Genomic DNA, 17,346 nt, shown 5'->3' on the forward strand with positions numbered 1-17,346 from the left:
TGACAAATGGAGCCGAGTATTTCTCAGTTCATTATATTCAACAACAACAACAAATCCAGTAAATTCCCACATCGTGGGGTCTGGGGAGGGTAGAGTGTACGCAGTCCATACCACCACCTTTAAAGAGGTAGAGAGGCTGTTTCCGATAGACCCCCGGCAAGACAGAATCTCAGTTCATTATATTCCAAAAAAAAATAAAAAAATGAAGAAGTAAATTTGGACAAATAAATTAATAAAAAGATTAAGAAAACTAACCCCAACATTAAAGCCATTATCAACCAAAGTAGCAACTTCAGAATGATTGTATTGCATAATTAAGGGCTTCAAATTTTTGTTAATAACACAATTATCACTAATGATGTTAATTGGAGATTGTGATTTTCCATTTGAGCAAGTTGAATATGTTGGGCTCAAATTTCCCCAACTATTTGGGCCTACTGGGCCTGTGTAACCAAATTTGGCTCCCACACTATCACCTAACCAAAATAAAAAATAAAAAATACTAAGTTATATACAATACAGAAATTTAGACAATTTGTTCTTTTATTGACTGCACATCATTGCTTATAATTATTTGATATTTGAAATTCACTAGCTCGACTAAAGCGGGAGGTTTTCCATTCACAGTGCTTGTACTCTATCGAGACGTTTGGTTGATGAATTTGATCTTTAGAATCTTTTTTCTTTTTTTCATTTGGCTTCCCACCTGGTGTTTGGTATCTGTTTGGAGTTTGACTATTCCGTATTCATGCATTGAAGGACCTATTTCTAGAGTAACGCTACCAACATAACCTTTTTCATATGTAGGCACGAATCTGAGACGCCTAGTTAAAGATTTTTAGAGAGATCCCAATCATCCCACCAAGGGCGGACCTAGGTTCAAACTGATGGTGCTCCGACACCTGTTAAACTCGACGCAAAATAATTATAATTATATAAAAAATGATATATAAGATTGAAAAAAGCATCCTCCAAACCAAAATGATAGTTGGGTGCTTTGGTTTCCATGTGGAATCTTAAAGCTTTGGGCTTCAATACATGTGTTCCAACCTCCCGAACACCCACGCCGCCTAAATCCTGAGTCTGCCACTGCATCCCACCACTACCATATTAGTAGAAGCTTACCATTGAACTTATTAAAATTTTAGATTATGGTTCCATACTTATAAATATTTGTTGTATATATTAGTTATACATAAAATTAGAACTATATACTTAACAAACATTACTATACCTCCACCTTAGCTCAAGAAAGAAGAGAAAAGTGGACTTACCAGCTGCAGTATACAACATATTGAGTACAACAACTACACATACATTGATCACAAAAACTGAAATTCCACCAATAGCAGCCATTGCTAAAGCAAAAAAATAAAATAAAAGAGGAGTTAAAAAGGTCAAAAACACACCTAAATATCCATTTTTTTTGAGTTTCATACTTGAGCTATGAGGTCTGTGAGTTCCCTACTTATCACTAATTACTTATCAAAAACACACTTCAACAATTAATCATTCACTTTTCCTACCTGAATGATCATCATCATTCAGGAGCGAAAAGTGAATGATTGATAGTTGAGAGGTGTTCTGACAAAGTAATTGGTGATATTTTAGGTAGGAAACTCTTATATATATATATATATATATGATAGTTTAGATATATGAAAATCAAAAAGCAGGGATACTAAAAAAAAAAAAAAGAAGTGTTATTGATGACTTACAGAGGATGTCTGAAGCAAAGACAACTCAATGTTAGAAGTTTTATTTTTGTTGGAACATTAACTCATTTTGTGTTCATTATTTATAGAGAGCTTTTTGGACAAACCTTTTTACTATATTAGCAGTTGCCCATTATGCTTTTTTTTTTGTTTGAGGATATAGTTCTTTTCTACTTTAACACGTAAAGTATTATAGAAGTTATTAATTCTATTTTACATTTTAAGATAAATTATTTGCTATAACAAATAAAGGTGTTTAAAAAAAAAATACTTACGATATATATAATTTAAATTTATTTAAATATATTTTAGAGGTTTATATCACGCATGGGAATTTCGATTAATGACTTACTTTAATTTTACATGAAGACAAAATTTTAGCACCGTAGTTACTAATTCTATGGAGGTTGTGGTGAGATGATAACTCCTTCTATCATTAACAAAGGTCTCCAATTCGAGCCCCATGAATAAAGTCGCATTTGGTAGGAACCATTTTAGCCTTTGCAATGAAATTTTCTGACGCCAATTTAGATTAGTCGAACCTCTCAATATGAATATCAGACACTATTTAGAAAATCCGAAAAAATTCTAATGGATGGATTTTGTACTACATGTTTTGCACTTTTTATCTTTTATAATTTGGTTCATATGAGACAATGTACTACTTCACCTTTTAAGGATTTTGGTGGAGCGATTTCTTTATTCTTAATTAAAAGTCTCAAATTCAAATTGTTGTTGTCAAAGAAAACTTCATTCATTAAAATAATTTTTTTTAACATTAATTTGAATTAATCGAACTTTAAAACGGATAATACGAGCCCATCAAACCAATGTAGGTGTCACAATTTTCAAGGAATATTGTGAAGTTATTGAAAGGTGCATTTATTATTCCTATGTTATTGTTAGAAGGAATATGAATATTGTGAATTCTTTAGTTACATAAAATAATTATTAATTTGTTTTTCTAAAAAATCTGTTATCCCGTGACCTGTGAACTTTGTAATGACATGTTTCTGGATAAAAGTAAATTTTTTATTATGGTTACTGAGACGAACATTTTTATAAAATGCATATGTAATCCCAATTGCCAATAATTAATATTGGGTTTGACTTATGTACACTCCCTACATGTAGTTAATTTGCTATATTTTTAAATTATTAATTTCACTTTTTTTGTGTGAAAAGTGTAGATACACTAATTGTATCAGAATTTGTTAACGTTGTTATCTACTAAATAATCCCATCATTCTTTAATTTCACTATATTATATGATCTAGTATAGAGAATACAATACATCTTTATAAAATACTTTCTTTTCTTTTAAGCTCAGTTACGTAACTAAAAGATATAATAGAACATAAAAAAGAAGAATAAGTACTCGATCTATAATTTTAACAAAGAATAATATTTTATTATAATTTTGAAATAATTTATTCTCGACCAAATAACCCCATAGAAAAGAATATGATACATGTGTACTTATGAGTTGATTCTTGAAGATTTATTGAAAGGCCAAAATGTAAAGTGATTTCATTGCACCATAGGAAAAGAAAGAAAAAGAATTTAGAAATTAAGGGGTTAGTGAATTTTTCCTCTTTTTTTTTTTTGCTTTTTAAGTGGATGGTGACAAACACACAATTTTCTCTTTATTGTTGAAGCCACAAGTATCCACTGTTTAGAGGTCACTTAGCTCTCTAAATTATACATTCCACAATATAAAAAGTAGTGGCATAGAGAAGACCTAAAAGTACTGAAATTGACAAGTGATAGGGCACACAATTTCTTTGTTTTGATTGGGAAGAAATGACCCTGGATAGAAAGATACGGAGGAAAAACATTAAGATAGAGAGAGGACTAAGGGTGTGGATAAGTCATAGTTAGTAATTAGGTGAACGCTGATGTCCTTTGTTTGGCAATGTACAATGTTTTGTGGATATCGTACCTATGTTATTTTATCAGGTTCTATGCTTTTGATGCTTTTGTATACTGCCTTGTATCTTGAGCCGGGGTCTATCGAAAACAGCTTTCTACCTCTTTAGAGGTATTAGTATGATCTGCGTACACTCTATCCTCCCCAGACCCCACTTTGTGGGAATATACTGGGTTGTTGTTGTTGATTGGGAAGAAATGAAAAAAATACTATAGTAATTATGGAGGGTGCATAAATATCAAGTTACCCTCTTCATTTCCATGATCTATTTTTTTTCATCTGTTATCCGATACCTACTTTTGAGATCAGACTAATTCAAACTCTCGTCGAAAAGTCTGACTTCGGGGTGAACTATTCCACACTAAAAGTAATTTCGTTCGAAAGGTTTGAATCAAAAATCTTTAATTAAGAATGAAGAGATGAGAAATAGTTCATACTTACCATCAACTATAACTGATATTATCAACTCGCTTTCGATGACAGCCACTACGTCATTATTATCCATAAAACAGGGCATTGTTGTGTTTTCTTTCTCATAAAAATGAAACACAAACGAAATCTATTATGTTTCAAAAGTGTCTTAATTAAACTAAAATTTTAAGAATTCAGATTAATTTCACAATTCAAGATTTATATTTCGCTTGATATTTTTCATTACCAAAGTTAAACTTGACCACTGCTCTTTTAACGTTTACTTCTAAAACTACTAACATATAATATACAATTAAATTATTTTTACTTTAGACAAGGAGGTCGTGGAAGATACGAATTAATCGAGCGATGTTTCGCCTATCCTTTCATATTACTAGTTGTAGTATTTGTCGTGTCTCTTGTCCTTCAGTTTCTATCACTATCTACTGTCTCTTCTACTTTGATTATCGCACTATTTTTTCAAGACTGCCTTTTCAGGCTTTGTACAATGTTTTTGCATGATTTCTTCACTTTCGGTTATTCTTTTTTCCTTGAGCCGAGGGTCTATTAGAAACAACGTGTTTACCTCCAAGGTAGGGGTAAAATCTCCGTATACTCTTAATTACCTTCCCAAACTCCACTTACGAAATTAAGTTGAGTATGTTGGTTGTTAATATTGTCAAATGGTGTCAAATAAAACAAGACAGAAAGATTATAAAATTTAATTTCTTTTAGAAGCACATACATCCTCCCTCATGCTAGATCCATTTTTTTTAGTTTCCAGCAATGAATTGCTACTTCCTTTGGGATTTATATGTTCTTATTATAAAAATATTCTGGTTCATTTCTGGAAAGAAGAAAAAGTTAAATTCAATGTCACATTAAAGAATTTTATTAAACTTCTAGAAAGTCTCAACCATATTTGGCAACTGGATGAGAAGAAGCCAAGATCTTCCAGCTTTATTCTTGTTTCTTGTGATGGCAATTTACAGATAATTCACCAATTATATTAAAATTCTTTTGGTTCTGTCATACCTTATTTATTTTTCAACAAGGGGGAAAATAATCCTAAGATGAATATGGATCATAACTTAATTTAACAAGTAAGTTTTTACCTTTGACAATTCGCCGGGTACTTGCTACCTCCCACTAGCTAGCTGCTAAAACAAAAGGGTCGAAGGGTATACCCGATAAGCAGGATTGCCCTCATCGATATGTAACCACTCGATCAATAATTGGCTGAGGACATAACCTTATATATATAGGAAGGTATGAAGGTTGACGAGTAAAGTAGAATGTTAATTTGTAGTCGAGTGTTGTGCCATACTTTTGATAGCACGATTTAAGTATCACGTAATTTCTTTTTCTCCAATGTATAGTGATATCTATTGCTAAACTTGTTTTGTACATTGCTATTTTATCGTCTCTTTTTCTTTCTTAGTTTCCTGCGGCAGTTACCACTTTTTTTTGAGCTAAGGGTCTCTACTACGCTGAGGTAGAATTAAGATCTGCATACATCCTTCCCTCCCCAAACCCCATTTGTCGAATTACACTAGGTATGTTGTTATTGTAGGTATCAGATATGGGCCAATCAAGGCATAAAGTCGCCTCACCGAGCATTTTTTGTCTCTGTTTGAATTTTATCTACCATAAATTTCACCAACCAGTGGATGAAATAGTGATCTACCTCCCAAATTTCAAATCCTGGATTCGCTAACTTGCTAAGAGTAACCAATCTAGAGTGTTATCAATCAGATCCAAGTTGCATGGACTCTTCACTTTCGATGACGCACCCGTGTCAGATTCTCCAAAATAAACTACTTCCGGAGAATATGACATGCGCCTGTTGGCATTTTTGAAGAGTCCGAGCAACATAGAGTCAGACATGTTACCAATCAACAGCTGAAAAGCCTCTCTCAAGCAGCCAAGTTGAACACTCACTCCATATAAGAAACTAAATCATATAAAGAACAGAGTAGATTTTACCAGTCATTACTGAGCATATGCATGTTGCAGTGGATTTCTGCACTGATCAGTCTACTCCTCCAGGAAAGGAAGTAAACGAAAGCAGATTTAAGTCAAACAGATGCAGTCTTCCATTGAACCGTTCACTTCTCGTGTCTACTACATCAACAACAACAACAACATACCCAGTGAAATCCCACAAGTGGGGTCTGGGAGAGTAGAGTGTACGCAGACCTTACCACTACCTCGTGGAGGTAAAATTCTACTACATCGATAAAAACAAACATGTCTAAAAGACAGAATAATGCAAGAAACTCAAAGTGACTAAGAGAATCCTAGAACAAACAAGAACAGAACAAAGTGTTGACAAAAATGATATGACAATCAGCCTGATCAGTCAGAAAGCAAAATGTAGGGCCAGAAGGATTCAAAATGAGCATATAATGCAAGCACTAAAAGCCATATTCTTAATCTTATAGCTACTCAAAGTGCAAGAACCATATCTTACCAAAAGATCACTATGCTTCAAAGTAACACAACCTTTATGAATTGTGAAAGTGGATGAAGCCTGTCACTGGACCACAGAACATGCTAGTACCCAACTTCCACAACAAATGGCTACTATTGATTACTTCTTTTCTTCTGAGTTTCAAAAAGACATTAAGAATTCATAAAGTCAACTTTGATACTTCATGTGTCTCAGTTTATGTGGTAATGTTTGTCTGAATATGAAGTTTATGAAAGAAAGGACTTTTGAATTTGAAACTTGTGGTCTAAAACAAGCCATAGATGTTTGTGTGACTATAATTATTCACATTAAGAGTAAAATGAGAAGTTTTATCTTAAATTGTTTCTAAATAAGGAAGTAAGACATTCTTTTTGGTACAAACTAAAAGGACGAGTATGAAACACAAATTGGGATAGAGGGAGTAATATTTTAGCTCCCATCTCAAAGAAAAGTGCAGTCCCTGATAATTCCAGGGACAATCTGTCTTGTAATGAGAATTGAGAACTCAAAACTGAAAGGATTGTGAAGAATATTATAATGTTTTCCAACTTTATCATCTTATAGTATTCCTTGTTCATCAGTTCAGCATCCTATGTTTCAGACACACTGAAGGTATTACCCAAAAATAATGCAAAGGTGCGCTAAGGAAAAGTAGTTTTTGGTACGTGTCATGCAGTCATGGCAGCTATTTTTTGCAATATTCTATCAGGAGTCTGTATCAATCAGAGACAGCACAAGAAACACTGCAAGAAGTTTTTTGCTTGTTCTCGAGGAAAAATTAGTCTCATATACTTAGGAAGAATCTCTTCATTGTCCTTCAAGTATAGGTAGGCACTAAGCTCCACGAGATGAATAAGTAGTGCTACAGTGAGGTGTTCATTTGAACGCACTTCCGTCAAATAGAGGTGTCTGTCTTGTCACTTGCTAAGTTAAAGGGTCCAACTTACAAATCGTGCCAAGGTTACGGAGTTATCTAGGTATTTAGCCAAAATATTACAATTTTTACCAACTTTATCATCGTATATTATTCTTCATTCACCAGTTCATCATCCTATGTTTTCAAACACACTAAATGTATTCCTTCACAAAAAATAACACTATGGTGCAATAAAGAAGAACAGGTAGGCACCAAAAGATGAATAAAGTAGATGGATAATATAAACGGTAAAAAGAATTATAGAAATACATGTTGCACAGTAAAGTAGAATAATTATAATGCAAGCACATATCTCGGCTGATTGTAATCAAAAGACAAACTAAGAGCATGAAGGAGAGAAACTTAGGGATGACAGACCTGATGGCCATACCTGCTATGTCGTGCAAATGGAAGGGTGACGAAGTGGTTTATAAGCCATATTACTCCAGCATAAGCTTTAACAATTTGGAGGCTGAATAAGCCAATAATGCCAGAAACAACCATGACATATAATTAGCACCAATCTTAATTGATATTATACGTCAATGAGTTGCATAAGTGAAGAGATAAAGCATCTTTGCCAGAATGAAAATGTAAACACCAAAGGCTGCTCACAATTTGTTGGGACTAAATATACAAGTCATACCTGGCAAATCCCATTATTGTGAATCCTAATTTTTGCTCTGGGGAGTATATATTTACAATGTTAGTGGCCTATATAGCCAAGCTATGGTATAACACAAAATATTTAACTGAAGTTGACTATTAATACAAACAACACTACATGGAATAATTCATAACACATTGTATTGATAACAATGTGAATAGTGGGTAAGGGATGAAGTTTCCTGTCGGCTTTAAGTAACATAGGACAATCTTTTGGGTTGTGTCAAAGCCATTTACTTTTACCGACTGAAAACACAGATTTGATGAGGATTTAGATTAAACATCAGTGTCCTCCAGAAAATCTTTCCTTTTTATACACTTATCCCCGTGATAAAAACTAATCTTCTGTTCATTTCTAAGAGAAGTAACTTTGAGCCTCATAGCAGGTATTCTCCTGTGAAATTATCCAGAAGGAAGCAGTTAGGACAAATTTGACCTCTTGTTACAGAGGCATTAAGAAATTAAACCATTGGAAAAAGGTGAAGGCCTCACACCTTAACGAGCATAAGTTGCCTGTATATAGTCCACAATATCTGCACTTTCAAACATCTGGACACCAGTATTTGGATCTTCTAAGTATGGGACCTAGAGAAAGGTGGAGTCGTTATTAAGTTTCCCACATTTCTTGGGGGAATGAGCCTAACACTTAAAAGACATCCAAAAGGGAGAGTAACATAAATAATAAAGCAAAACCTGGAAATGACCAACTTTCTCGTATAATGCTTGGCGTTTGGGGCTACCACGAGCACAACTGCATCATTTGGTTTTAGTGCAGTCAGCAAATCAAAAGCAATGAAATTGTTGTCGAGTATACAGGAATGGACATGTCAAGTTTATCCTATTTTCTTATTTCAAATAATTCATGAAAAATAATAGAAGCATCTAAACTAGTTTTCTTGGAAACAGAATGCAATTAGTAAAGGTCCATAATAGCCAGAAATATCATCAATGAAATTTCTTCAGACCCCTCTCCAAAACCAGATAAGAAGGAACTTCATTCTTGAAACCAGTGGCAAAGCATACATTTGACAATAAATCAACAATTCAAAAGACAAGTGAACTAAATGCATTCAGAGTCCCTTCTGCTCGGGATGAGAGGAGGATCCTCTATTCACCCCTTCTAATGAATGTCAATTCACTTCTACATTAAATCCTTTGCAGGGCAACCTACTTAAATCAAATGTATGAACATATAGAAGACTTCATAGAAAAGATATTCAACTGTTGATGGTATTCTAGAAAGACATCAAATATCATTCTAGTTTCAGCTTATTATGGTGCCAATGGCATCCTATATTGCACAGTGTATTGGTTTTGTTCATCATACATTACGCCGTAACATGTACCTGTGAAGTATGTGGGGTAGCTCTAGTTCTACAAGTACCTCACGTACAACTTTGCAAAACGGAGAAGGCTGAAAGAATGACACATGTGCAAGTAAGTCATGTAATACAGATATACTACTCAGCAAAAATTCTATAACATAGTTGATCGAATTAGAAAATTGAAAGCAAAAAAAGCAATAAACACAATCTAACCTCATATGCCCATATCTCAAGCGGCTTGGGTGGCAGTTTGGATGGCCGATAAGAAGACCCCTGGGAAAGTCACAAAAAAAATCATCTATTTGTCCTGTTCTCAGTGTTAATACTTTTCTGATGACAGTATCTTTATACAGAAATCTTAACTTCGAATAAAATAAGCGCATCGGAAGTCTTTAAACTTTTGAGGACTATGGACAAGATTGTGGTACCAAAAGCCATAAATTTATCAGTAGAGAGAGAAAAGCCTATACCTTCCCCAGTCGACCAATCATGGCAAAGCCTTCAGTAAGTGTCTGAGATGACAATATCCAATATTCAATAAATTGTACATCTATTAAACGCTCTTTCTAATAGATCTGATCTAACTCATTGACGACCAATGTTTGTATAGCTTACAGTGAAAAGACCAAGGGACAGCATAAGAGGCACATTTCCATCACCTGCACAAGGAAACCACCAGAATAAATGCACTCACTAAGAACAGAGTTTTACCCAAACGATGGGAAACGTAGTAGGAGATCAATGAGTATCAAACCAAGCAATCTCGCAAATGTATCATTTGGTATCAACTGTGATTCATGGAAATCCAAAACTCAGACGTTCCTATATTTTCACAATAAGAAACTATATGGATGCCAGCATATAGCTTAAAGTTTCAGATGCACGAGCAAGTTACAATAGTCTAAATTGCTCGAATCCGGTGCGGGTGTCCGATATAGGCGCGAATCCTTCATGATCTCAATTTTAAGATTCGAGGATTTGGATCCACGTATGGATACGGGTGCAAGGATTTGGCTAAAAATAATTCAAATATCTAAAAATAGAGTTATAAAACCTAAACTATGAGATATTATGTGGAAAACTTGAAGAGACAATATTGATCAAGAGGGGAATCTTGAACGGAGATTAAAAGAAAAGAAATTACATAGAAATTTCTATATACAAAATATTTCATTTTCTTCAATTTCATCTTAGCTTTTGATTTGATTAAATCATTAAATCTGTCCGGACTTTCCCTGTCGATTGGTCAAATTACCCAAAATCGGTTGCCAAGATTGGGTATGGATCCCGCCAGACCCATGTCGTGTCGATACGGGTGCGGCACCAAAAGAGAGGAGTCCGAGTAACTTAGACAAGTAACTAAAGAGGTAGAATTTACGCATCTTTTCAGTCTAAGTTGGCCATTGCAGCATACCATATTTTCCAACCAGGTACTTAATAATCGCATCTGATTCATACATAGCAGCTCCAGTGTTTGGATCAACCTGCAACAGAATGACACAAAAGATTAGATGCCACAATGTTGTAATAGGCCCGATCAAAATAGAACAAATAACCAGATTAATTTGAAGAGGCTAAGTTCCGTAGAGTTACAGAGGAACTAGTCATTTTCGCATTTCAGAATGAGCAGAAAGAAAATATAATACAAGAGACACCAATGTCCACAAAGAAATTAATTAAGCATGTTAAATCATCTGAAGCCATCAGATAATTGCGTTAAGTGGAAAATTGTCTTCAAAGGAACTTTTACTAACTTATTTCAAAGTATCTATCAGACAAAATTTCTTAGTTTGCTGTGAACTACACCTGGTGCACTTCAACTTACACGTGGTTGATGGCTTCTGAAGGAAAGAGACGGTTGCCCCCCCACCCCCCCAAAAAAAAACACCCTTCAATGAAGATTTTATTCCTCAAAACTTTGTTTTTATCTCAACATAATTTTGACATGATCCTTCTCTTGACTCGCAGTTATACACAAGAGGAGAACAAAATGAAAATAAATAAAAATCTTAAATTTAATAAAAAATATGTGAACTTTAAGAGGACTTCTAAAAATGATGATGCAGGTTACAATTTTCATATATTATCTTAAAGCATGCAAAAGGCATGTAGCCATGTGAGCTTCTGACTGCTAATTTTCTCTACAGGGAGCAATAGGAGGGAAGCTATCTAACCATATAGGGGAACTGCTGCTTTCCACCCATCTGTTGAACCTTGGGACGGAAATTCGGACCATTTCTTGGGCAAGGATAATAGAGGACGTCAAGGTCTAAAATAGCAACTATTTCCCTAACCTGCAATGACATCTTTAACAATCAGGAACAAAAGTAAAGGAAAAAGATCAAATGAGTATTTGTATGATATTCACAAGAAAAGATGGTATCATTCTGCTGAAGAAGAATGCCACTAGATTCTTTCTTCTTCTAAAGCTCCATAGTTGTTATTTTTAATCAAAGTTGAACACATAAGAAATAGTAGTTCTACACATTTAATTTAAGAGTGAATAGTTAAAAAAATAACCTAAACTATCACCGTTTTGCGAGTTCATATCTAAACAATTAGGTATTCGCAAAACCCCCCGTGAAAAAAAATTGAATGATAAGTTAACCCCCTTTTTAAACTATCATTGTCTTGCGAGTTTCATATCTAAACTATTGGTGTCCACAAAAACCCTCCTAAACTACCATGAACTTTTTTGTGTCAAGTGCACTCATTTTTAAGACTTTTTCATCTCCCACGCACCTCGTAGCAACTTATCCCAAACATTTTTCCACATTCAAACCGGGGCTTTTTAGTCTAAAGGGAGTTATAGTCTGGGGGTAACGGAAACATCCAATAGTTTAGGTATTGAACTGCCGAAATGGTGATAGTTTAGGGAGGTTTTAGCCTATTCACTCTTCTTTTTAAGTAGTTCTACAGATATTATTGTAAACTCTCACTAATCAACCATTTCAACAATTTAAAGAATTTCCAATATGCAAGTGCATTGGAGATGCTTGATAAAAGTAACTGGGTTTATACAAATAAAAGCCCGCTCCTCTGCGTTCCAGCCTTAAATTTCATAATGATTGTATAAGAATAGATTATAGCTATGAACCTCAATCAGAACGAGAAAGAAAGAGTAAATTCATCTGCAGTTACCTTTCTACAAAACGGGCAGCTGAAGAAATTCCCACATGTTCCATGCCAGGCAAAGTAAGAGAGGAAACAATGAAGTAAGTCTATAATAAAGTCCAAAACTTGGAAAGGAGATAGGAAAGAAAACCAAAAGGATAAGAAGCATAAATTTGTCATAAATAGATGCACACAGTTGAATGTAATAGCGAGCATTAAAATACTTCCCCAGCGTTCATACCTTTCAAACTCATATATCTCAATTCGCTTCTCAGGCCGAGGGCCTAATTTTGAACTCTCCTTCACCTTGAAGCCTGTTATAAATATCTTGTGTCAGAAAACATCATCCAGACTCATACTTGAAAGTTCAAATTAAACTTTAAACTATGTCCTTAACAGGAAATTTAAGAAGGATATAACCAGCCAAAGATCAAAAGATTTCCTTTGGTGTCGCTGAAACTAGAATATCTCCAACAATGACAAAATATGATATAGTGAAGTAACTAAAAGATATAAGTCATGGTCTTCTATCAGTTAATTAATTTAAAGAACATATTATATATTTAACTAATGAACAATGACTTGGAGCTCCGTATGTACTTCTATTTATTATAGAAGGAGGTATCACTCCTTTTTCTTCTTCTTTGGGGAAGTGCATTTGGATAAAGGTTATCCTCTAATACTTCAGATTTTGGGAATTTTACATGTCGATTTCTCTACTTTGTGATATGTACATGAACTGTATCTGTATCAGCGTTTGCTGAGAATTGGTGCAAATTCTAACAACTGATTCTGATTCCCCTCAACGCCATCCTAACAAGCTTTGGATGAAAATGCATGAGGAAAAGGTGAATGATAAATACCAGCAATTCCAAGTGCATACTGGTCAGATGGAACCTCTTTTTCGGAGACAAAAGATGCTGAATACCTGCAGTAGTACATAAAGAATAAGCATCCTAACTGCATCAATATCTGTATTTCAGAAGAATTAATACAAAGGTCTTTGAGAAAACCCATAAGAAAAATGTGAACAAGCTTCAATTCGTCATTCCTAAAGCTAAAATGCCACAAGAAGGGGAAAAAAAGTGGGATTTTGGCTTCCATGCAAATCATGTCAGGAATACCACTACTCAGGCCAAATGTCAATCTTGATTGACTAATTTTGATAAAGCTTGTCAAGATAAAATATTTCACAACTACTATGAGATACTTGCAACTTAACCTATCGCTGATTGTGCTGCACATATAATTGAACGAGGTTGCTGAATATTTATCAGTCCATGTTACATAGTTCTATCTAGCCAGCTCCATTCACTTTCCTCGTGGCACAAGACTACAAGCATTGTTCCTTCAGTTCTCATCCTTCACTGTTGCCGTATCAACAATCTATTTATTGCCGACCAAATTAAGTAATAACATACCGAAATCCATTGTACTTAATATAGATAGCTGGGTGCTCCAGTTCAGCAAATTGGTTTGAAGCAAGGTTGAAAATGTTACTCTTGGAAATAACGAAAAAAGAAAAGGAATTTTTATGTCAATGCCTGGCTGGCTGAAGGTATGCGTAATTGAAAAGAAGAATTCACAACATGTCATTTCAGAAAACTTTATGCAAAAATGTCTATCACAGAAGCTGATTCTCATCTTTCTTTAGTAATTTATGTCCTCTCTTGCATTAGAAAGAAGATTTTGTATACTGGACGTGCTTTTTCTTCATAATGGAAGTCATATCACGGGGTTGTTGGAAGAAGTTACTGTCTGGCTGAAGGTACAAACAACTGAAAGGAGAGACTCATATCTCGCTCTAAATTTATCCATGTTGAAGTTTGTGACCATCTCATGTAAAAGCTTAAATTGTTAGAGAGAGCACATTTTTATTATTTCATGGTATTCTCAACAACACAGGGCTTCTTTTTAGCAGCTAGTCAGTTGGAGTTTACTTGCCTAAGAGTACAATATGTTCTTCTTTTTTATGAAGTTACGATAAGTACCTGCAAGACACTGGGATCATTAAACAAAATATTACTATATAAAAGCTTGCCTGTATTCACTTCTTTGGTGGTTTACCAGTTATCCTTAGGCAAGTTCTCATCCATGAGACTTAGTCCCCTCCCTAGGACTAAGCTCACCATCTCCTTGCCCTAACATACAGGTCAACCATTGCTCACTATCCAGATTCCTTAGAGTGGTAAGTCGAGTCACATAACTTAATATAACTACAATACTAAAGGCAAAACCGCAACTCTGTATCAAATCAAAACTAGCGCTTCGCAACTACTTAGCTCCTGCTGTTCTGTTCGTCAAACTCAAACCAAACTAAAAGCATCCAGAAGAATCTATTAAAATTGCCTATAATTCTCAACAAAACAGGAGTAATGCCCCTAATCGGGTGTCCAGGCCAACTTCCGCATCTTGACTAGTTCCAAAGATTAATTACTTGCTATTCTTACCTTCCACTAGCACAACTATCAGATAACTCCATCCACATCCTTGGATAGATTTGAACCTAAGACCTCATGGCTCCCAACCAACTTCATTAACCACCAGGCACACCCTTGGGCGCGCACCTCATTCCATTTCCAGAAAGACTTTTCTCAAGTGATCATAAAGCTTGAATATTTTCCAATTCACAAATATCAATAATTAGGAACCCCGTGCTATATAATTATCTCAACAAAATCAATCAGTCGATCAACTAATTTCAATCTCAAATTCCCAAATTAGTTAGGCTCACCTACAAGAATCCTCTATACTATATCCATTCCTACTCAGATAATTCATAATAGTTAGACAACTTTTACAAACACAAAATCGAATTTTGGAAAACTTACACCACCACCAACAAGATACCCAGTGTAGTTCCAAAAAGTGGGACTTGTAGAATATAGAGCATACGCGGACCTTACCCCTACCTCAAAGGTAGAGAGGCTGTTTCCAATAGAGCCGCAGCTAGAAAAACAGTCCAATGCAGTTCAGCTATCACTAACGGGCAACGACTGGCCTACCCAAGGAAGAAATCACAACCAAGGCAGGGCAGTTACCTGTATGCTAGCCTCCTCACACTAAACAAAAGGAAATAATAAAAGTACAAGAAACAACATATAGTAACAAAATAGTACTACAACAAAACAATACTAGGATAAGTACACGAAACAATAGATAGTAACAAAACAGTACTTCAACAAAACAATAGTATAGTCCAAGAGCATGAGACAACAAATAGTAACAAAATAGTACAACAACAAAACAATACGATAGTCCAAGTACATGAAACAATAGATAGTAACAAAAACAACATATAGTAATAGAACATTACTACAACAAAACAATACTATAGTCCAAGTACATGAGACAACAGATAGTAACATAACAGTACTTCAACAAAACAATACTATAGTCCAAGTACATGAGACAACAGATAGTAACATAACAGTACTTCAACAAAACAATACTATAGTCCAAGTACATGAAACAACAGATAGTAACAAAAACAAGAGATAGCAACATAAAAGTAATACAACAAAATAGTAACAAAAATGGAAGTACAAGAGCCTAGATTTTGCAAAATTTTAGCTAAATTAAGTTGATTAAACATAAAATTAAACAAAATTCAGCAACATACCCAGAAACAAGAGCACCAGTACCGAGTCGAAAAATCAAAGCAAGAGAAGCACTCAATATATCGAAAATCCTATCACTTCTCGGCGTAAACGGCTTCGGTTTCGGCGCCTTGAAATTCTCCGGCGCCGAAAACGAAGATTCCAATTTCGTGCTCACCGAAGTAGAGGAGCTATTTGAACTATCCGACGATTGCGCCATTGATTTTACGAACAAAATTCTGTTGTATATCTTAGCTGAATTTGGCCGGAGAATTGGCTGGGAAATTGGCGCCGGCGGAAGATTGAGAACTCCGGCCATAGTTTCCCGGCGAAGTTTCAGTAGAAATATCTGTTTGTTGTGGCGGAAAATGAAACAGGTAATTCTGTTAAACAGCTTAATATTTATTTAGGAAAAATAATAAACATACTGATTAACTTATTATATTTACATAAATCTCTATACTTACAGAGTAATTATAAAATATTTTAACTAATTATATATCTCTTTATATATCAAAAGTTAATTATTTATTTCGACAGACCCAAAATCCAAAAATATATCCAAAGCTAATTATATTTCTTTATAAAGCAAAAAATATATCTTTGTTAGATATTTTATGTCACAAACCAAAATAAAAAGAATATATCAAAAAGTAATTATATATCTTTACAAAGAAAAAATATATATTCGTTGGATTATCAGGAACTAATTATGTATCTTGACAAACCTAAGATCGAAAGAATATGTCGGGAGCTAATTATGTATCTTCTTTGTTGAACGTAATATGTATCTCAACAGACTTGAAATCGAAAAAAATTATACCGAGAGCTAATTATGTATTTTTATAAAGGAAAAATGTTTCGTCATTGGATGTATTATGTATCTCAGCTGACCCAAAATTTAAAAAAAAAATGTATCATGATACAAGAATTACACAAACAACACGAAACACATTTCAAAATCAGTCCACAAAATCAAAGATCCGAGGACCAAGACCACACTCAGATTTAACAAATAACAACAAGAACACAATGTATTGATGTGTTTATCACCTAAAAACAACTAACAACAAACAATGTTAACAACAACAAGATGAAGAAGAAGAACAAGTTACGAATTTGAATTACAAGAATACAAACAAACGATTACAACATAAATAAAATGGATAAATAGTTAGACCTTGGTTGGTATAATCT

General features: G+C 34.4%; 2 protein-coding genes across 3 annotated transcripts in view; both read right to left on the minus strand.

Annotated features, from left to right (window-relative positions):
• LOC107843241 (alpha carbonic anhydrase 1, chloroplastic) overlaps nt 1-1,904 on the minus strand; it is a 9,263-nt gene extending 7,359 nt beyond the window's left edge. Inside the window, exons 1-3 of one of the 2 annotated variants that reach the window (XM_016687493.2) lie at nt 1,719-1,904; nt 1,275-1,358; nt 256-476 (exon numbers count right to left, since the gene is read on the minus strand). In XM_016687493.2, the coding sequence (XP_016542979.1) occupies nt 256-476; nt 1,275-1,356 (303 nt within the window). In that variant the 5' untranslated portion in view covers nt 1,357-1,358; nt 1,719-1,904. Of the gene's footprint in view, nt 1-255; nt 477-1,274; nt 1,359-1,409; nt 1,566-1,718 lie in introns of those variants that run through there. The other variant, XM_047395921.1, reaches the window with a different exon arrangement.
• A 6,100-nt stretch (nt 1,905-8,004) lies between these two features.
• LOC107843240 lies at nt 8,005-16,609 on the minus strand. Its single transcript, XM_016687492.2, has 13 exons — nt 16,173-16,609; nt 13,414-13,478; nt 12,792-12,864; nt 12,578-12,596; nt 11,611-11,730; nt 10,851-10,920; nt 10,052-10,095; nt 9,907-9,948; nt 9,650-9,709; nt 9,458-9,525; nt 8,805-8,862; nt 8,606-8,696; nt 8,005-8,505 (listed from the first exon to the last, which is right to left on the minus strand). The coding sequence occupies exons 1-12, from the start codon at nt 16,466-16,468 to the stop codon at nt 8,607-8,609; spliced, it is 1,005 nt and encodes a 334-aa protein (XP_016542978.1). The 5' UTR covers nt 16,469-16,609; the 3' UTR covers nt 8,005-8,505; nt 8,606.
• Between the last annotated feature and the right edge of the window lie 737 nt (nt 16,610-17,346).

The sequence above is a fragment of the Capsicum annuum genome, chromosome 9 (assembly GCF_002878395.1).
Source record: "Capsicum annuum cultivar UCD-10X-F1 chromosome 9, UCD10Xv1.1, whole genome shotgun sequence".
Lineage (NCBI taxonomy): Eukaryota > Viridiplantae > Streptophyta > Magnoliopsida > Solanales > Solanaceae > Capsicum > Capsicum annuum.

What these genes read in the sequence shown, in the direction of transcription:
- LOC107843240 (XM_016687492.2), bottom strand. Translation starts at nt 16,468, where the DNA reads ATGGCCGGAGTTCTCAATCTTCCGCCGGCGCCAATTTCCCAGCCAATT. An exon ending in ACTGGTGCTCTTGTTTCTGG is followed by an intron (nt 13,479 to 16,172) that starts GTATGTTGCTGA and finishes GTACTACTGCAG; the next exon opens with GTATTCAGCATCTTTTGTCT. An exon ending in TGTCCCTTGGTCTTTTCACT is followed by an intron (nt 9,949 to 10,051) that starts GTAAGCTATACA and finishes TTGTCATCTCAG; the next exon opens with ACACTTACTGAAGGCTTTGC.